The sequence below is a fragment of the Chrysemys picta genome, chromosome 3 (assembly GCF_011386835.1).
Source record: "Chrysemys picta bellii isolate R12L10 chromosome 3, ASM1138683v2, whole genome shotgun sequence".
In the NCBI taxonomy this organism is placed as follows: domain Eukaryota; kingdom Metazoa; phylum Chordata; order Testudines; family Emydidae; genus Chrysemys; species Chrysemys picta.
In genome coordinates this window covers 83,345,592-83,367,405 of record NC_088793.1, presented here as the reverse complement: position 1 = coordinate 83,367,405, position 21,814 = coordinate 83,345,592, and the positions used below count along the sequence as shown (strand labels likewise).

General features: G+C 42.2%; 1 protein-coding gene across 5 annotated transcripts in view; it reads right to left on the bottom strand.

Moving 5' to 3' along the window:
• SOBP (sine oculis binding protein homolog) overlaps positions 1–21,814 on the bottom strand; it is a 152,021-nt gene that overhangs the window by 16,039 nt on the left and 114,168 nt on the right. For 3 of the 5 annotated variants that reach the window (XM_005287672.5, XM_065588310.1, XM_065588311.1), the window contains 2 exons: positions 19,019–20,973; positions 895–2,208 (listed from right to left, as the gene is read on the bottom strand). In XM_005287672.5, the coding sequence (XP_005287729.1) occupies positions 19,021–20,973 (1,953 nt within the window). In that variant the 3' untranslated portion in view covers positions 895–2,208; positions 19,019–19,020. Of the gene's footprint in view, positions 1–894; positions 2,209–18,884; positions 20,974–21,814 lie in introns of those variants that run through there. The other 2 variants (XM_065588308.1, XM_042857667.2) reach the window with 2 other exon arrangements.

Sequence of the window (21,814 nt, the reverse complement as noted above, 5' to 3'; positions counted from 1 at the left end):
TCAACACTTTGAAGTGCTTTTCCCTTCCATGATCACTATGGAAACTGAGAAATCATCAGAGAGGAAATAGAGTGAACATAGATTCAGCTTCTGAGAACCATCTGTCTGTTGTCTCCAATGGTTGTTTCTTGGTTTATACCTAAATTGTAAGCTTTGGGGTCAGGGACTGACTTTTTGGTTTGTATTTGTACAGTGCCTAGCACAGTGAGTTACTGGCTCATGACTAGGGCTCCTCGGCTTGTACCACAATACAAGTAATAATAAAAATAACACTTGTCAGGGTGTTTTTGTTTTTTAGATTTCAGCTTGAATTTTTGCTTGATCTGTGATCAGTCAGGGAGAGAAAAGAACAACTTTATGTGCACAGAAAAAAATAATAATAAAACAACAGCACATTTAAGTGCATTTTTTTTCTTGGAGATTTATTTTCTTTTAATAAATCTGACACCAGTCAGGGAGAGAGAGAAGTGTTGTGAGCCCAGAAAGAAAGTGAGCACATTGAAAGTGCTTCGTGTTCTTGTTTTCTTGGAGATGTTTCTCTGGTAGCTCTTAGTAACTTCCGCTAGGCTCAGGAGCTCTTTTTTTTTTTTTTTTTTTAATATTTTTTAAAAAGCGAGCTCGCTCGCCTGGTGTGTTTTCCAAGCGTTCACAGCTCTAATAAATAAGGAGCACCTGTAAAACAGTAGCTTGACTTGTTAAGTGACTTTGTACAAAGGAAAATATAGAAATACAGTATATACATAGTGCTCATAGTGCACCATCGCTACAAGGCTCTGGTGTGATTGGCTTTGATACCCTGCTCCCAACTTCACTGAGACTAATAGGGACACTTCTTTTGCAAACTGCTTCTTGGTTCCTAACAGCAGCCTTATAGAAGAGGTGTACTCTGAACACTTGAGAGTGAACAATTGCTTTATTCAAGTTAGTAAACAGTTACACTGAATCACAAGGTGATTTGAATTTTTTTTTCTTTTTTGTATTTGTCAGAATGGGATACTCCACAACTGTCTTACCAATTCAGTGCCAGTATACATGCTCTAGTGTACTTTTGGACTCTTGGCTACAACTGTACAAGTGCACACAAGTAAATTCTACCCTGTTATCCTCCACCCACTGATTGAGGATCGAATTGCACATTTCTCTTAACCATGACAGGAGAAAGCAAACAGTGAAACAGAATCATGGGGGATCTTTCTCACTTTACCCCTTGTTTTCATTGGTTTGTCCATACCATTCTAATTATCATGAAAGGGCTATGCATATGGAGAGATTGTCTCACTGGCTTCCTGGATCACTGAAAACCATCAGGGTTGAAATTTCATCCAAGTCTTTCGTGACGCCCAGCAAATATTCCCCTCAGATTATTTTACACCTTGAGGGAATTTTGGTCTTTAGTTCAACACTCTTGCTCTGTTCCCAAATGGGGCGCTATTTAGGGGAATTTAAAGAGAAAGCTGAGAAGAATAAACATTTACTGAGTTCTCTTGGCATTCAGGCTCTGAAAAACCACAGTATAAACTATTCATGCTGCTTCTTACATCTGTCAAATCAAAAATTAAAAGCCATAAAAGTGTAACACTGAAAATATGGCATTAAAAAGGATAAAGGTGGCCTTTGTAAAAATAACAAGGAAAGTATATTAGCCAATAAAATATTCTAACTCTTCCTTTAAAAGTGCATCATGGGTAGGACAGAGATGACTCTGAAGCGTTGCTACTCCAGTAAAACCCCTTTCCCCCATCAAAACGTGACTAGGTCCAAAACCATACAATGCAAATCACGATTCTTAGTGTAGCAGCAAAACCACAGCAGTTTTTGAAAAAAAAAAATCCATATCATTGTCCAGTCTCAAATATCTGAACCTTGAAGTCAGAGAAGGAAACCTACATTGGTCCAGGTGGTTTTTGAAACCAGAGGAAAAATTCCCCAGCAAGAAACCAAGAGGAAAACATGTTCCTCCAAGGAGAAGAGGAGGTGGTAGTGGGAATGCGGAGCACATTGCGCAGGTCCATGATAGGCTGTCTTCTGGGCCAAAGGCACCTGTGGGACTGAGGCTTCCTCTGAGAGACTTAATGACAGGAAGCTGCTTTATTTGTTTGACTTTTAGCCAGACGGGGTGGTGAACAGCCCAGCTGGCATCGTTCGGTGAAGTGACATGGTTTGCTCTGCTCCCTTTCTCCATGCAAGGTACCCTGTCAGTGAGCATTCCTGTAAAACAGACAAGAGGAGCTGGTCAGAAAGAGTTGGGGGTGATTCATTGCAGGGAATGTATGCACAAGCATGAGCTTGGGAACGCAGCTTAGAGCTGTGAGGGCAGCTTATGTGAGGACACCGGTTTCACTGTTTCATCCTCAGGTATGTCTGCCTGATACTACCAGGGCTGAGAGAATATGGTGAAGTCAGCAAAGCCTCCTTTGCAGCAAGATTGGTGGAAGCATATTAGAATATGGAGGAATTCTCCTTAAAATAAGCTAGGGAGAGATACAATCATAATTAATACTTTTTGCCTCCCTCCTTTTAGTCTAGCAGATCAAAGGTGAGTAATAATCTCTTGCCGTTATCCAGTGCTCTTCACCTATGGAGCTCAAAGTACTTTACAAAAGTATATGTATCATTATCTCCATTAAACAGACAGGAGGACTGAGCCACGGAGGATATTTGATTTGCCCAGGATCCCACAGTGCCAGGAATAGTGGTAGCATTGGGAAGACAGCACATATCTACTAACTCTCACTTGCTTGTTTTAACTGTCAGTAGAACCTCAGAGTTACAAACACTAGAGTTACGAACTGACCAGTCAACCACACACTTCATTTGGAACCAGAAGTACACAATCAGGCAGTAGCAGAAAAAAAAGCAAATACAGCCCAGCACCGTGTTAAATGAAAACTAAAAAAAATAAAGGGAAAGTTTAAAAAAAGATTTGACAAGATAAGGAAACTGTTTCTGTGCTTGTTTCATTTAAATTAAGATGATGAAAAGCAGCATTTTTCTTCTGCATTGTAAAGTTTCAAAGCTGTATTAAGTTAATGTTCAGCTATAAACTTTTGAAAGAACAACCATAATGTTTTGTTCAGAGTTATGAACAACCTCCATTCCTGTAACTATGAGGTTATACTGTATTACTGGTTGTCTCCCAGTAACTATCCCTCCTCCCCTTTTTTAAGCTATCACAATTTTAAAAAATTGGAGAACTGGACCCAGCTGTGATAGGTGAACAACTCACCCTGGACACCAGTGTTAGAGTTTGGTTGTTTATTCATGTAATTAGGCTTACTGTGCACTTGTACTCTAAGCACATTAGAGGTTTTTAAAACACACACCTTAATAAAGAATATTAGAGCAAGTTTAACAAATTTGCACCATGCCCAGAAAACCTTCTCATCACAGCCCTGCCTCCATCATACCCTGCATGACAGACTTCTCGATGACCCCCCCTCCCTCCGTCAGTCTTCCCAAAGGAGTGTCTGGCCATGTGTCCTAAAGATCAGCAACTCCAGGCTCTGGTGAACAGGCAGAAGAGAGGGCCAGAGCCCAGGCTCCTCACCTAGAATGCCCTTCTGCCAACCTCTTCAGTTATACTATTATATAAACAGGGCTGACTCAAGCAAATGCATGGCCCCTTGCAAAGCCATGTGATTGCTCCCAGCTGAAAGCCCCAAGATGCAGTGTGACACTTTCTCTCCCCCACCTAACCCCACTCCATGCAAATGCCATGCCAGCTGAAGATGAAGTGGGTTCATTTCCATGAGAGTAGCATGGAGACATGGAATGGGGAGCAGGCATTATAGTGTGCAGAACTAGTGTTTATGGAGGGAATTAGGGGAACACTGGGTCAAGATTACATATCAAACGGGAGGGCAGGGAGCAGTTATGTATCCCAGCATTGCACAGGGAGACCTCCCATTTCCCAAGGGGCTTCAGTTATCATCCAGAAATCTCTAGCTGCTGCTTATTCTCCCAACCATGTGGCATTTAAACGTACATATTAAACCTCATCCTCGCTGCAGTGCCCCCATGACCTGGGCAGCTCTGCTGGCACCATTCTCTGTGCCAGCCCTGAATATACTTTATGGTTCTTCCACGCTTTGCCATGAGGACAACAGAAGTTCTGCATGGGACATGAGTACAGAGACATAGGGTATCAGACAAATTCACACTGCAGGTAAGGGAACAACAATGCAGACTGAGGAGGAAAATGTTGCCCAGTGCACAAACGTAGACTGATAATATGCTTCAGGATTTCCCTCTAAGGTTTTAGAGAATAATGGAGTCCAGGCCATAAGATGGTCTCAGTGTGCACCCAAAGCACAGGGACTGTTTTACAGAATTAAGAAAATACACATTAGCTTATTTACTTTTATAGTCTTTGAGATGAAGTTACAGGTAGGGAATAGGCATGCAGGAGAGGTAGAAGATAAAACTCCTTGCATAATACTCAAAAAGAACAGGAGTACTTGTGGCACCTTAGAGACTAACAAATTTATTAGAGCATAAGCTTTCATGGACTACAGCCCACTTCTTCGGATGCATAATACTGTAACCCACACTAGCAGAGTGAGGAGTTTGTTCCTTCTAGGGGCCAGTCCACATAAGAGGTTTATGGATCAACTTCTGCCTCTAAGTAATGAAGCTACAGCCCTTTACCTCAAGCAGTAGCGGCTCATGCTTTGAGCACTGAAGGTCCTCCTGGGTTCATACCCTGCTGTCAGCCTAAGCAGAGTCAGTTACAATAGTGTTTGTGATCATCTTAGACACTTGAGCTGCGAGCTCTGTGATATAAAACACTACACACCTATATATATAGCGAGAGGGTATAAAACACTAAAGGAAAACCATTTTTGCCATTCTTACTTTTTTCAGTCTTCAACTCCAACCGCAGCATCAAATTGTTCAGAAACAATATGGCGACTGAGAATTAAGCTTAGTCCCGGGTGATCATTGATGTGGGCTGGCGGAGCTTTCCATCTTTTAACACAGTACTTAATTCAACCAGGCAATGAACATGAAAGCTGTTGATGCGCCAGAAGACGCCTGGTTCATAAATGGCCCCAGAGCGAAGGCAAGCCCATAATTTTCTCAAGGAGGCTCTGCTGAGGTCATAAACCACAAGAGTGCAGCTGAAGCAGGCATGGGAGCATGTTCAGCCCTGTAAACACGCTGGGGTCATCTGTTATTTGTAATAGCTCGGTGCTTTTTAGCAACTCTTCAAGTAGTTCAAGCTTTACCATTAAAACCTTCCCCTTTGAACAGTGAGTGATTTATCTTTCCTCTCCATGAAATTACAGAAAAGGCACCACATCACTGCAGCCGGGGGAAGCATTTCTGCACACAGAGCTCTGACATTTTATTTCAGAGGGGACCCAAATTCAGGGAGAAAGTCAGCTGGGCTCAAATTCAGAGTTCCTTACACAGTTCTTACCACGACAAACTCCCATTAACTTCAAAGGGATTTTTTTTTCATTCATGTCCTGCAAGCTCTGGGTCTTTTGTTAACATTGGGTCAGATATGCAGCCCCTGGCCTCCCACTCTCAGCAGTTGGAGCTGTAACCTGTACAGACCTTAAAAACCCAAACAGGCATGCCTGGGACTTACTCTGTGTGGCCGAGCAAGGGCTAGAGACAGTATTCTCGTAAGGGAACTGTGTTATTGAATTGTCATAAAGATACAATGGAGTTTGCCTGTAGATAATGCAATGGTCTCTGTCAACTAGGGTGACCAGATGTCCCGATTTTATAGGGACAGTCCCGACTTTGGGGGCTTTTTGTTATATAGGCACCTATTACCCCCACCCCCATCCCAATTTTTCACACTTGCTATCTGGTCACCCTACTGTCAACTTTATATTTAGGGAAGAACTTTCTGAGAGAAATTGGGAAAGAATAGGAGAAAGGATGCCAACTGCTAGCTATTGCTTCTCTGTGTAAGAACTGCACCTATTCTTAGAAAAGCCTTCAGTGAAATTGCACCAGGTTAAACTAGGTCTAACTCTGGATCCTCTTCTCTAACCTAATTTAGTTTATCCATTTAGACTAGGGTATACTATTAAATTAGCCACTGGAGTTGGTAAATCCTGACTTCTGCCATCTGACAAGGCTATTAGCCTGATCCTTGTCAGGTGATTAGAGCCAGCAAATACAGCTGAGGCTTTTACTAGTACTCCTGTATGTCACAAGTCAACTAAATCATTGGCAAAAATGGAGCAAATGAAACCCACAGAGTCCCTCGGTCTGGACTGGAACTTGGGAGTTAACAGGAGGCGAGGGTTGCAGGGCTTCCAAATGTACCAGAGAGCAAGTCCTATGGAAGAGCAATCGGAGAGAAATCCCACCCACAGGTGCCACAGGTAGCAGCCGAGCTGGCAGGTGAGACCATTGGCCACTCTTAACAGCACTCCTGGGCTTTACACCTTTCATACAGGAACGACAATCCAAGTATAAGGAGGAGAAATTCCTACCACACAAAAGAGGGAAAGGAAGAGCAGATAAAACCAGGAACACAACAGGTAAAGGAGAGGGAAAGAAAAAATAGAATCTTTTGCCAAAAAGTCACACATGTTGCTCTGTGAAAAGAAAAGAGGCTGGGGGCAGGTGCAGGATGAACAATAGCATCTTGCTCTGAGCCCCTCACCCCACCCAAAGAAAGGAGAGTGGGGATGGAGGCTCCTCTCTTTTCTACACTGAGTCAGGTCATGTGCTGAATAGCACCTCAAAGCTGAACAAGAATATGCTGTCATGGGAATTTTGTGGGCCTTTGGCATCTCTGAAAAGCAAGCTGAACATCCAAAAATGGAGGTACTCAAAATCTGGAGCAACTTTTGAAAATTTGTCTACCTAGCAATAGCACTTGTTACCCTTTTTTATTGCTTTGGTTTTTGCTCTGATCTGGTTCTAAGGAGCAGCTGTGACTACTGCAGCACAAAGACAGATAGGACCACACTGTATGGATGTTATAGACATGGCTCCCAGCTCCAGGTGAGGTAAGGGAACATAAGGAGAGAATAAATGGAATCTCTTCTCCCCCTTATATCCTACACACACGCGGCCCCAAGCACAATGGGACCTTCATAAATATTGAGCCCTGAATGCATATGTAGCTCTCCTTTAAAGCCAATGAGAACAGATTCACGTGTGTGCATTAGTGAGCAGAAATTGGCCCTGTGTTTGGTTCCATGGAGTGGGGGTTGAGTATGGTGTGACTGTCACCCCATAAAGTAAAGGGTCAGCTTTAGGTTATTATTTTTTAATTTGTTCCACATCCATGGGGCAGGGCATTTCTGCTCCCTATTTAGGACTGTGATTGAGTCCATTGGGCAGTCTGTGCCCTGGCAGGGAGCAATTATTTTTTAAACGTTAAACATTTTTAACATCAGCGATCAGCTTCTTGCCTGATCTTGCTGAAGTGCATTTCTTTTCACTTCTGCGCTCCCTCATGGTTTTGTGTTATTAAGATCAGGAGGGCAGACACACAGATTTCAGCCAAGATTCATAGATTGCAAGGGCATATGCAATTATTGTGATCATCTAGACTGAACTCCTGTATAACACAGGCCTTCAAACTTCCCCAAAATAACACCTAAAGCAGATCTTTTAGAAAAACACCCAATCCTGATTTTAAAATCGTCAGTGATGGAGAATCCACCATGATACTTGATAAATTGTTCCAATGGTTAATTACTCTGAACGTTAAAGAATTACGGTCTTACTTCCTGTCTGAATTTGTCTAGTTCCAACTTCCAGACTGTAATCAAGTTATCTCTTAGCCCTCTCTTCGTTAAGCTAACTAGATGGAGCTCTTTGAGTCTATCGCCATAAGGCAACTTTTCTAATCCTTTAATCACTTTTGTGGCTCTTCTCTGAACCCTCTCCAATTTACCAACATCCTTCTTGAATTCTGGTCACCAGAACTGAACACAGTATTCCAGCAGCAGCTGCACCAGTGCCAAATACAGAGGTAGAATGACTTCTCTACCCTACTCAAGATTCCCCTGTTTATGCATTCAAGGACCACATTTGCCCTTTTGACCACAGTGTCACATTGGGAGCTCATTTTCAGCTGAGTATCCACCAAGACCCCCAGATCTTTTTTACAGTCACTGCTTCCCAGGATGGAGTTCCCCATTGCCTAAGTATGGCCTACATTCTTTGTTGCTTGATTTATACATTTACATTTAGCCATATTAAAATGCATATTGCTTGCTTGCTCCCAACTTACCAAACGATCCAGATCGCTCTTTATCAGTGACCTGTTCTCTAAATTATTTACCATTCCTCCAATTTTTGTGTCATTTGCAAACTTTATTAGTGATGATTTTATTTTTTCTTCAAGGTCATTAATAAAAATGTTAAATGTCATAGGGCCAAGAACTGATCCCCACGGGACCTCACTGGAAACATACCTGTTCAATGATGATTCCCAGTTTACAATTATATGTTGAGACCTATCATTTAGCCAGTTTTCAATCCAGTTAATGTGTGCCATGTTTGTTTATATCTTTCTAGTTTTTTAAAACAAAATGGCATGCAGTACCAAGTTAAATGCCCTACAGATGTCTATTATACATCTCTATCAACCAAACTTGTAATCTCATCAAAAAAAGATATCAAGTTAGTTTGACAGGATCTATTTTCCATAAACCCACATTGATTGGCATTCATTATATTACCCTCCTTTAATTCTTTATTAATCGAGTCCCATATCAGCTGCTCCATTACATTTCCTGGGATCAATGTCAGCCTCACAGGCCTGTAATTATCTAGGTCATTGTGTTTACCCTTTTTAAATATTGGCACAACATTAACTTCCAGTCTTCTGGAACTTCCCCAGAGTTCCAAGACTTACTGAAAATTAACATTAACGGTCCAGTGAACCCATCAGCCAGCTTCTTTTCACATTCTGGATGCAAGTCATCTAGACCTCCTGATTTAAAAATGTCTAATTTTAGTAGCTTCTGTTTAACATCCTTCTGAGATACTAGCAGAATGGAAAGTGTTATCATATGATATGAGTACATCATCTATTTTTCCCCAAATACAGAACAGAAATATTTATTGAACACTTCTGCCTTTTCTGCATTATTGATAATTCTATCATTTTCCCATGGACCAATATTATTGTTAGGATTCTTCTTTTCCCTAATATACTTAAAAAACTCCTTAATGTCCTTAACTCTGCTGGCGTTAGATTTCTTCTTGTGTCCCTTTGCTTCCCTTATTCAATTTTCTACGATTCCTAACTTCTGATTTATATTTACATTCATTACTACCTACTTCTATCAATGCCGATGAACTATGGCTAGTTCAAAAATGATTGTTGCTTATGTCTGATGTCCCTTCCTGTCCCCCGCACACCCCCCCACCCTTACAGTTGTTGTTCATTCCTTGGTGCACTACTAGGGTAAAATTCATCCCATTCCCATGTCTCACTTAAATCCTTAAAACAGAGTTTCACAGTGTGTAAGGCCTTGAATAAGTTTTTTGTGCTGAGGCAAATCCACTCCACATAACAATTTGTGTTCCTACCCTCTCACATTAATAACCCTGTCTCCTACAAACAAGCAAAATCTTTTCCTCTTAGCCAGTTCTCATTTAATACATTTTTTGTGTAATTTCACAGACATTTTAAAGTCTTTCAGATTTTAACACTCTGCAGATCATGATCAAAAGATTAATGAAGCTCCACAACATTTTCAGTTTTACTTTAAAAAAATCAGCATTTGTGGCCTCCCCACTCCCCATGGCACCATCTTCCACTGATATCACTGAAAAGGGGGCCCTCTGGTTTATACTCTGGTGACATTGAGGAACACATAAGCCAGTATGCATAAAAGCTAGGCCAGGGTATGAGCAGAGGAACTCTGCACTTCTAATCTCCGCTCTAAGACTGACTCATTCTGGGGCTTACAGCAAATCACTTAACCTGTCTGGGCCAGGCTCTGTTCTTGTTTACACTGAGGTTGTTTGATGTCACAGCACTAAAGCAAGGCTGCCAAGAGTCACGCTTCTATCGCAACCCTGCCACATTTGGCAGCAATGTGGAGCATTCCCCCAGCTCTGCTGAAACCTGATGGGTTGAGCAGGACTGGCCTGCTATTGCCGGTTTTGGCCTCCAGGAGCTGCTGTGGCGCCAGGGCTGAGCACGCTGACTCTCTGCCTCCCCTCAGGCTGTTTTCCCTGCTGGAGCCAAGTGGAAAAGGAGCAAGGAGGAGCAGCTGGCAGCAGCAGTGGGAAGAGGCAGCAGCAGGCAGAAGGTGAGGAGAAGGGGCTAGGGAGTGCCCCCAGCTGCCTCCCAGACATCCCCACTAAGCTCCCTCCCCAGGCACCCGCTAGCACACACCCATACACCCACGCTAGCTACATCTGCAAGTTTTGTGCACATAGCACCCTGCCCCGTGCTCCGGGATGGGTGTGTTGACCCTAAACTGAAGTTTAGGGTCATATGTAAATTATTTGCAAATATGTTAGCTGCCTCTAGCCCATTTGCATAAAATATTATACATGGAGTGGCACAGAAGCTGGTAGCTGGGTGTGAAGTCAGTCAAGTCACAACAATGTAAATGAGATCAGAATCTGCCCCTCTGCTTCAGATTCCCTGTCTGTAAAATGGGGCAATAATCCTGAGTTATGTGGCTGGGCTGTTGTGAAGGTTCCTTAGTTAATGCTTGAAAAGTCCTGCGGAAGTGTTCCGGGTTTGTTGACTTGTTTACTGCTTCTGTACAAATGTTACCATTTCTGACTCCATTTACACAAATTATATGATCTTGGGTTATATTAAAAAAGACATTTTAAAAAACTAATGTTTTGGATTTCTTAATATTAAAAACGCAAATCAAAATGCAGCAGCCACAACAAAGACTTTTAGGTCTTGATCCTGCAAACTCTTGCCACCCTGAAGCCAATGGGACTACCTGTCTGTGTAAGGCCTACTTCCACAGGCATGTGTTTGAGGAATCAGCCCCATTGTAATCAAAACCCTGAGGCTGCAACCAGGGGGCCCGATTCTGATCTCTCTCTGGTTTTATGCTGACTTTAGTGGAGTTTTTCCTGATTTATACCAATGTAAGGGCCTGGTCCATCTCCCACTAGTGTCGGTAAAGCTCTGATTCATTTCAGTCATGCAGGATCAAATCCTGAGAACAGAATTAGACGTATTGAGTTTAATGGGTACAGGATAGAGTCTCAAAAAGTGACCAAAAAGTCTTGCAGATTATGTTAGAGGAGGGGATAACAATCAAGAATGTATGGAGCAAATAACTTATAGCTGGAACATTTCACAGGTGCAGTGTCAGCGGCTTTAGAGTGCCCCTTGTGATTATTGGTAACAGTTTAAACTAGCAGTAATTGTTGCAGTTTGCCATTGTTTAAACTTTTCTACAAATATAGAGACAATATTTTTATTGCTGGTTCAGCAGTAATTGGTAAACTACTGCCGTATCATGCAAAATTTGCATTTTAATTGAACTCAGAAAGTTGGGGACAGCATTCAAGTCTGTAGTGACCTCATCATGTATCTCTTCTTCTATATCAGTATTCGGACATCACTAGATTACAGAATTCCTGTGGGAAAGGGGGTTTTGGATAAAGTACTTAAAAAGGGCAGCTCAAGTGGATCATAAAAGAGTATAAATATTTGAAGCATGAGCATGCAACAAATCATAATAATATAAAGATTTACAGTTAGCCACAAGGGCTCCAAATAAATAGCTGAAAATTGCTTTAAACATAGGTTTAAAATATCAATACGTTGTTGATGGGCTGCAGAACTTTGCAAAGAAATCTGAACCAGATAGTTGTTTCCTTCTACACCACCCAATTTCCACAACTTTAAAAAAAATGTGCTTCCATAGAGGATGATTATATTACACAGTTTGAATGTCCAAAACAAGGACTGGAAGATGAAATGCAGCGGGGGTGGGGGTGTTCTTCCAACAAATGCAGTTCAGCCACTTTGCGTCTAGATAATTTGTTGTTGTAGGTTGGCTCAAATTTAAGACAGTAACATTTTAGAAACACTTGGAAAACTAAGCCAGCTGCAGGAAGGATATTATTACAAATTGAGACACATGTTGTACAGGAATACCATTCTTTTCAAATACCAAAACTATGTCTGGGGAAGCAAATCCATGCAAATGAGACCGAGATGGGGCCTACTCGTAAACTGCTGAGACCCTCAACTCTCACAGGAGGCAGTGGGAGCTGAGGGTGCTCAGCCTCTCGCAGGATGGGGTCCATAGATTTAATACGCTTTTTTTTTGGAAGCAAATGTTTTATATTTGCTGGCTCTGTACCGATTCCATGTTCACTTGATTTGTTCCTTTCATAGGATCAGCAAATACACTCCCAACCCCAAGCTCTTTTCACATGGGTATAACATAGTTCACTATCAAAAGAACACAAATGACCTGATGTACAATGAGGAGCACAACTGAGTAGCAAGGCTTGGATCCGGTAAAGCAGTTAAGAATGCGTTTAACTTTAATGCTTTGCTGGATGGGGCCTAACGATAGACAAGGAGAGTCACCTGGCAGTTTAGATGTCAATGGGACTCTGTCATAGTGAGTTCAACACCTTCCAGGTCAGGAATCTGGGAAGACATTATTGCTACTTCACATGAATCTTCTATCTGCTTTTTATGTGCATTTGCATTTTAAAATAGATTTTCCTAAATCCTAGTGCTCCTTGTTTAATTATGTTCATCTCTTGCCCAACTATTTCTTCTGGTTTTCAACCCAAGTTCAGGATTTTTGGGAGGCACTCCTAACAATAATGTGAGCTCTTAGGGCCAGCTCTCCCCATAGGTCAGGATTTTTGCATGGACATTTTCAATAGTTGTTTTAGTCTCTCCCCCTGCATATGAAGGCAATAATAACTTCGTAATTTCTGATGATGTTTCTGCAAGAGCCTTCAGTTGTTGTGGTAAAGATCCATAAATGTATTGCAGAACAGCTGCCTGTTCTGATTTCTGCATTTGAGCATGAGCTGTGATTTTTTCCAGACTTTCCCTGTGATACAGAAACCTTATATCCAAATAGTACAGGAGTAAATGACAAAATGAGGAGTTTGATTCTCCTTTCATAACCATTTTACACCAACTCCACGGAATGGAATTGATATAATTGATGTAAATGGGAGGATAATCAGGTCCTAAATGTCTCAAAATGTTTATTTCTTTGGGGCCTGATATCAGAATCATTTACGTGAGTAACCCCATTACAATCCATCTGGATAAGGCCTACTCACATGAGCAAGGGTTTGCAGGATCAAGTCATTGGTTTTCTCTTTCCTAAAAAGAGTATGGATTTTCTTCTTTTTCCATGGGATGCCCACATTTCACATGTGGTGCATAGGGGGTCATATCGGCTTAGTGCATGCTTTGGATGTGGTGTTTGTTTTGTTTTTTTTAAATAAGCTCCTTCTCACAAAAGTCACAGAGGACAATTACATCTGTAGCGGCCAAAGTAGTCTTTGGGGAAACCCCATTGAAGTCAGTGGTCCCAGTCATGAAATATTTGAAGATCACAAGTAGCCTTAAATCTCCATGGCCCAGAACCTCTGCCTGCGTTAATTGTTCTAGCTCAGTGGGAGCAATGACAGTTTACACCAGCTGAGGAGCTGTAATTTGTATGAAAGGAGGTGCAGGTGCTTGGCACCTTTGGAAATCAGGTCATTTTTACGTAGGTGGCTAAAAATATGCATTCAAAAGCATGGTTTTATGTTTGAAAATTGTGGTCTATGGCAGTAGATTCTGTGGAAGAGTAAAAGGACCAGATCCTCAGCTGGTATAAATCAGCACAAGTCCTTTGACTTCAATAGATCTATGCTGATCTACAACAACTGAGGGTCTGGACCATGGTCTGCTACTTTACTCCCATGCAGGCTGAATTTAGTGCACTCAAAGCCTGACAGTCTAGGTCTGGTCTACCCTGGTGGGGGACTGACCTAAGATACGCTGCCCCGTCGACTCCGCTTCTGCCTCTCGCTGCGGTGGCGTACAGGAGTCGACAGCAGAGCGATCGGGGATCGATTTATGGTGTCTACACTAGACGCAATAAATCGATCCCTGATAGATGTGGAATCGTACCCTAAGATGTGGGAACTGAAATCTAATACCAAGTACGTCACCACTTAGAGAATCATTTCTCTGGGAAACTCTCCTTTAATTTAATATATCTGAGTGCTATCTGCCATGGTGATTCACAAATGTAAGATCGCTGTAAGTATCAGGCATTTCTTGAGGACTGAACTTCAATTCCAGGCAAACATGTATGTGTTTGTAATGTGAACAGTCTCCCCCAGAACGACTGGCAAAAGTCAGGTTCATAAGATGTCAGGTATAGGAGTTATTTTTGGAACAGCTTTCGCCTGTGTTAAAAATATGGAGCCAGTTTCTAAACCGATGTAAATCACCATAGCTCCATTGAAACCAGTAGAGATACATCAGTTTACCCCAGCTGTGAATCTGGCCTTTAGTGCTGTGTCAACAAAGATAACTAGCATGAACCATGTAAATATATAAAATATGTTTTTGTTTAGACATGTAGGGCCCAATCCTATCATGGTCAGTGCATTGAGGGGAGAACAGGATGCTGGTAGCTACACAGAGATGCTACAGTGAGGGCGTCATAGAAAACTGTCAGACAGAAGAAAGGTTAATGATATGTTCTCTGCCTCAAGAATCCCAACTCCCACAGCAGGATTTCTTGTGCTGGGCCAGAGGGAGAGGAGGGGATTTCACAGTGGGATACATATGATTTCGGCCCTGAAAAGAAGCATTCTGCATCATGTGTGTCTTTATGACCACAGCATATGCACTAGCCAGCTGCAGGACTAAGCATATGTCCTACTCAGCAGACTGTGAGCCCATGGGGACATGGTGCATGGGCTAGTAGGCCTGCTCTTTGCTCTTCCTGTAGAGCTACAAAGCTATTCTGCTTGCAGGGAGTAAGAATCCCCCACCTCAGCTTCCTGCACCTATGCGCGCAAATGGTCTGTAGCATTGTTCACCTTAAAAACTACTTACACTGAAACTGTAGGGTTAAAATGATCCTGCCTGGATGTCCTATGTGCATGCGGCCAATACTAACACTGCTAATTTTAGAAAGCTCACGCCATTCAAACTGAAACAATTACACCCAGGAAGATATTCCTCTCACGAGCTGCATGCCTTTCTCGCACTGTGGAGCTGGCACTGAGGCTTTTTAGCTGGTTGCTTGAATTGCATCAAGCTAGATCAGCTTGACAGTCTACATCCTGATGGAGAGGCTAAACTTTAACATGGAGGATTATGTTGCTGATTAGCATTTCCAATAATCAAGTACATTATATAATCTAGAGTCTGGCTCCTGGCCCCAAAAGGTCGCACTTGCACTGATTCCTTTTTACAGCCATCTATGTTGCTATTCCTTAGATTCTATCTGCCTGCCCAGAACTCTAGCATGGATGGATCTGGATCATTTCCCTCAATTAATACAATTTGATAGGAAACTAAATTCAGGAAAAGTTACATATTATGTCACATATGTTCAGATTTCCCAATTAGGGGAGCCAGAGGGAGAGAGAACTTTCAGGACTGTTTCTTCTAACAAGTTAATGAGATTCTGGGACCAGCATAATAATTAAATTGCCAGGGCCCAGGTCATCAAAAATGAGGGACCAAATCCTCCCCCGTGTAGCTTATTCCTGCACGGGGACCGGGAAGCTGAGTGTGTTGGTCTGTACGTGTGGAGTTTCCTCATCCCATTGCCAAGGGAGGGGTTTTTTATCTCTACCCTCACCATGGAACAGGTAGGGGGGTTGGGCAAAAGAGCTTGTGGCTAGGGTCATTAGGACAGAGACCATATGCCTCAGAATTGCCTTCTGTTCACACCCACAGACACCTATCAGAACAAAGCTCAAGAAGTTGGTTGCAAATATTTTCGGGGCCTATCCTCCTTTTAAATCCAACAGTGCTATTCAAGTTAAACATAGCCATGAAAGCAGTATCCTCCAGGCCTTTGGTAGCATGCCTTCTGGAGGAGCTGAATTGCCATGGCCACCCCCAGTCCCACTGTCATCTGTTGCTGAGGAGTCAGGATTCATAGTGAGGAGGAAGAATTAAGCTAAAGGTGATGGTATCAACAGTAACATATTCAGTGATTGCCCATGGGGCAAGGGGTTGGAGGCTGGGCAGCAATGTTTTGTATCTCCATGCTCAACCACTCTGTACCCACAGAACATCATCCCTGTGGAATGTTCACAGAGGGGCTTCTTGACGCTGGAGGCGGGGGTGGGGGGGAATGAGACTGGGGATCTGCCATAGACCTGACATCACCCCACCTGGGATTGCTGTCTTTTTATTTGCAGTGGCAAAGGAGAGTTAGCCCCATTATTGGGTTCTATGTGAAGCAAAGTAACCAAATCATTTCAAGGGTTCATCTCAAACCAGTATCAGGTTTGTGTGGGTTACCACCCACTGGCATTTCACAGAGACCATGGCGTCATTTGGAGGGAGATGACTATTCACATCATTTTCTTCTATAGGGTATTTTCGGGCTATGCTCTTTCCTTGGAAATACATAAAGATTCTGCCTTTGCATTTCTTTTGTGCAACTTTTTTCTTTTAAGTCACAGGAGACCATTAACCATTTTCTGTGCTATTACACACAACTCTTAGAGGCACTGTAGACACCTGGGAACTGAAAACCTACCAGTAAAATATGTGACAAAAACAATCCATACCCTGAGACAAAGAAATACCAAACTATATCTACACATCTTTATGAACAGAAAAATGATTACTCATTCTGTAATTGAATTGATAGTTTTCAATGCTAGACATGCTGATGCTTGATGAATTTAAGAAGTGGGGGAAACAACAACTGACTCATAAATCATCCTTTTTTTGTCTTTTGGGTGCTGTCTGTCTGAGCTCAGATTGTCCAGTTTCTGTGTGTAATATTATATGCAAAGTTATGTCACATACAATAGTGTCAGCACCACAAACAAACATCTGAATGAAGCCAGAGCTTTCTGAGCTTAGAGTGTCTATTGTGGAAGGTGCAGTAGTCTGACTGATGTTAAACTAAAGTGAATTGAGCTCAGGTATAAACATGGTGTAGACACTGCGGATTGGGGTAAATGGGATTAATGCAACAGGCATGGGTTAGTCTGATAATAATTAATAGGGAGATAGTCAAACAGCTGTGTTCCCTATAGATCAAAGCACTGTTCTGATATAAAGCATAGTTGTGTGTATGATTATACAGTTTGGCTTGAACAGTATTTACTATGATATGAGCTCTGAGCATAGCACAGCAGTGTTTGCAGCAAAGATCTTGATGCTTTAATAACAAGGTAATATAATAGGCATACTGCAAGGTCCATTTGTTTTCCCTAGCTGTGAGGAACTGGAAGATCTTAAATATGTTTTCAGCTTCTGGGTTATTATATATGTTAATTATTGGTCTAAGAAACTTACAGGTGTAGTCTATTTAATAAGTGTATTTTTAAATGTCACTGTGTGCCTGGAGCATAGGATAGGGGTTCAATTTCACTGAACGAGTCTGGACATTAAAATAAGTAAATAAGTACTCTGTATGAGCAAAGAGAGAGCTCATTCTGTATTCAAGGGTGTAAGAGCAAGAACAGTAAATACAGTGGTCCCCATATAAAAAGTTAGCATTTATCACATCACAGTGTCTGTGATTAAGCACTTATTCTCTATTATTAGCATAGAGGAATATTGCAGTATCCCAGATACCACAACATGTTAATTGTTAATGGATACTGAGCTGTTAATGGCAACTTCTGTGAGTCACTATTGCACTACAATGGACAGCACAAAATATGATTTACTGGAGGTTATGGAATACTCTACAGATTGTAATAAAATTTGGCATGTCACCAAGCCATATCCGGCAAATCATCAGTATCTGATTTCTGAATGGGTTCTTGTAACACCCACCACTCCTTTTTTTCTTAAAGAACCTCTCCAATCTCATGTATCTAAGGACATGCAATTACATTTGTGCACACACGGTTGAAGCAAGAATAGACATATATTAAAGTATTACTTTTATAAAGGTACTGTTTTGTCACCAGGACTCAGTGAATTGGGGGGTTGAAGGGAATGGGTTGCAGAACTTTTTTGCCTCTGGATTGCTGTTTCACCCCAGGGGGATGAAATTATTATTTATTATTTATATTGCAGTAAAGCCCTCTGGCCTCAGTCAGGGACCATAATAAAAAATATAAATTTGAAAAAAAAAGTGCTAAAATGCTTTTAAAAGTGAGAGAGATGGACTGAGACAGGCGTCTGGGCTGTAAGGGAGCAGAGTTCCACATCCTAGAGCCCACCAGGACATAAACATCACTGCCTATTAACCTGAGACAAGATGGCAAGATCCCTAATAGGAGATGGTGTCTAAGCACAGATACCCACTGGAGCAAATCTCAAGAAAGAACTCTTGACCATAGCGAGGGCCTACACTGCTTTTAACTCCAACAGTGCCAGCTTGAAGTCAGTGTGTTACTCTGAATGCAGGTTGGAGTAATATGATTGTGGTTAACCAAAACAATGAGTAATCATGTGCTGAACTAGCAGCAAGCAGTGGAGTTGGTCTGCTCTGCTGAGGGGAAATGACAATAATTAAACACTGTGGTCATGAGGACATGGCTTGCTGGTACCCAGTTGGGTTAAATATTTAAAACCAGATTGACTGCTCAGACCTAGAAGTTGTGATAGGCAGAGATCCACTAGTTCAGACATACACAACACAAGAACTTCACAGCCAGCACCACAACGGAATGTTCTGTGAGCACAAAGCTGAAGACACTGCCGATGGGTGGAGGATTGACAGATACAAAGATGATACAAGACAAAGACGATATTAAAAACATAAATAATATTTTCTCTTTTTTTGTTAATAAATTGGAATCTCTATCTTTGTTTACAAAAGCCATATCCATATGAGTTTGACTGATACCTGAAAACACTGATATTCATTCTATTCACACAGAAGGCAGTAGTGGTTACACAAACCTTTACTTATTCTGATTTCGAATTCGGAGACACCTCCTTTTCAATGGTGGCTCCAGATCCTCTGGCCCTGTGCTGAGTATTGGCGTTGAGATTATACACGGTGCTATAGCAGTCTTTTCTGCTGGTTTTGGCACAGGCTGGATCACACAACCTGTCTTGGGCAGCATCCGCAAAGCATATGCATGGTCCTCATCTGCAGGGTTGTTAAGGTTGGGGTCTTGCTTGTCTCCCCCAGTGAGGGGCTCTTCCCCAATCTTCTTGCCAACCTCTCCTTCTAGGTGGCAGTTTGATGCACAGTTGTTTTCCTTAACAGATTCCAACTCACTCACTGCTGGCTCTTCTTGCGGTTGAGGCTTTTTCTGCTCTGGGGATTGTTCTGAGTTCTTAGAACCCTCTGTGCTCTTTGTGCCATTCACAATGACATTACAAACTGCTGCACTAGTTTCTAGTCCTGAAGTGCCAGAGGCCAGTGAGACAGGACCGCAGTGAGCTGGGTCGCTGCAAGGTAACATTTTTGTTTCAATTGGGCTGCAATTGTCCCTGCAGTTGCTGCAGTTCCTTTTATCTGAGCTACTAAAAGCCAAATTTACAACACTGTTAGGTTCACGTTCAACTTTAACTTGAGCATGTAAAGCCCTGTGGATAACATTGTGTAGCCTAGACCTGTGCCCTACAGTTAGGTCTATCACACCATCCTGTGGACCCTGTAGTACACTGGAAAAACTAAATTTACTGTTCATTGGACTACTAGGTCTGACAGTCAAATCAACAACTTCATTTCTACTATGCTCCTGAACCACTTGAGCTTGATTTAAGGACTGGCCCGAACAGCTAGGTGACGAGTCGGAGGATTTAGAAGGCCCTTGCTTTGAATCTCTAGGGGATGTAGAATTATTTGTTGGCTTTGCCCCGGCTGCATCACTGGAGGTACTTGGAATGAAGTTTTCACCATTGCTGGAGAAGCCATTGGGGGGCTTGGAATCATTGATGTGAGGGATGGGAATGGGAATAGGGATAGGTACAGGCAAAGGAACAATGACAGGATATGGCACTAAGAGGGTTGGGGGTGGCACCAGTGGGGCAAGAGATGGCAATCCAAAGTTCATCATCTGTGGCATAGGCATAGGACCATTTGGCATCATGCTGACAGGGGGAAAGGGAAGGCTAGGTAAAGGAGCTCCTGGAGGGGGAGGCGGTAGTAACCCGGGGGGATTGCCAGGCATGGTAGGTGTTGTTGGGGGATGAATATGAGGTGATAGCATTGGCCTGTGCATGGGGCTGGAGGTGGGACCCATATTTCTGGGACCACCTGGTGGCGGACCAATTCCAGGAATCATTGGATTGGACAAAGGGCTGTTAGGATTCGAGGCATGATGAGGCGGCCCTCGAATAAATGGTGGACGGATCTGCTGCATAATTTGCTGTTCCATGAATATGGGCAGAGGAACTGGCCCCCGGTTTGTCATCACCATGGGAGGACTTCGAGGTGGGACACCAATTGGAGGCACAATGCTAGCAGGTGGCTGAACAGAAACTGGTGGAATATTTGGATTCTCATTGATGGGAATAGGTTTGGGAACTGGCGTGGGGATTTTAGTGACAGAGCAGTTGGCAGTGTCAGATGGAGAGGCAGTGGTAGACGCTGATGGTCCAGGGCCTTGAATTTGGCCAGCTGCAGACACTGGGGATGGGGCCTTTCTCCGAGCATCTGCTAGCGGTATATTCCAAGAATCTGGAGTCAGCAGCTGTACCCCAGTGCCTTCTGCTTTATTTTCGATTGGAGGATGTAATGTGCTGCACAGTCCAGCTGGAAGATTGGCCTGTGTCTCTTTGTAGAAAATGTCCATTTTGTACTGATTGAGACATTTTGCACTGCAGAACTGAAGCCTTCGTTCCCCGTCCCCAAAATCCAGATACTCTTTTGTGTGTCTTATGTGCTTACACCAGTCACATACCTACAACACAGTAACAAAATCAAAACAGGTAAGAAAAGTGATCTTCTCTTTTTGATGTAATTTTAATAGTCATTTTTCAGTGCTTTCTAAATATCTGATTTATTTCTCTAACTGGGACAAATTAGAAACATTGTGTGAAAATTACATTTTTTTTAAAAATCAGAATATAACTGAACTAAATGTCCCAAACTTTTATGGCCCTCCTATTCTTAAATCTGTCTTATACAGTACATTAAATATTATATATACATACTGTGGAGGAGATCCTCAGCTGCTGTAAACTGGCATAGCTTCACTGACTTCTTAGACATAGCTTCTATGACAACTTAAACCAGCTGAAGATCTGCCTGTGTGTGTGTGTGTGTGCGCGCACGCATGCACGCGTATGTGACTATGTACCTACATGGTACATAACCTACGTGTTCTTTGACATGTTGAGTTGCTACACAGTAAATACAATCAAGAAACAATTTGAAAAGGATCCCAGAAAGTTCCACAAAAATGACTGCAAACAACGTCTGCTAAGCTACAGCACCTTGTAACATTTTACATTATTAACTGTGTTAGATAATAAGTTGGAAAGGGAGACGTATTTTAAATGGTATCAAAAAGCAAAAGCACCATACATCATTTGCTATGCATTCCAAATAGAAACTTGGAAATAGTCATGAAATCTGTATAAGGTTCAGATATTCCCAACTTGTGATGTTTCGACAAGCTGGAATTATTTTCTGAGCTGTTTGCCCACTCTTGTTCACTAGTCACTCTGTGTAAAACTTCTTGGCAGACGAAGTCTTATTTAGCAACTTTTCAAATACTATAGCAAAAAGTTAGTATTACG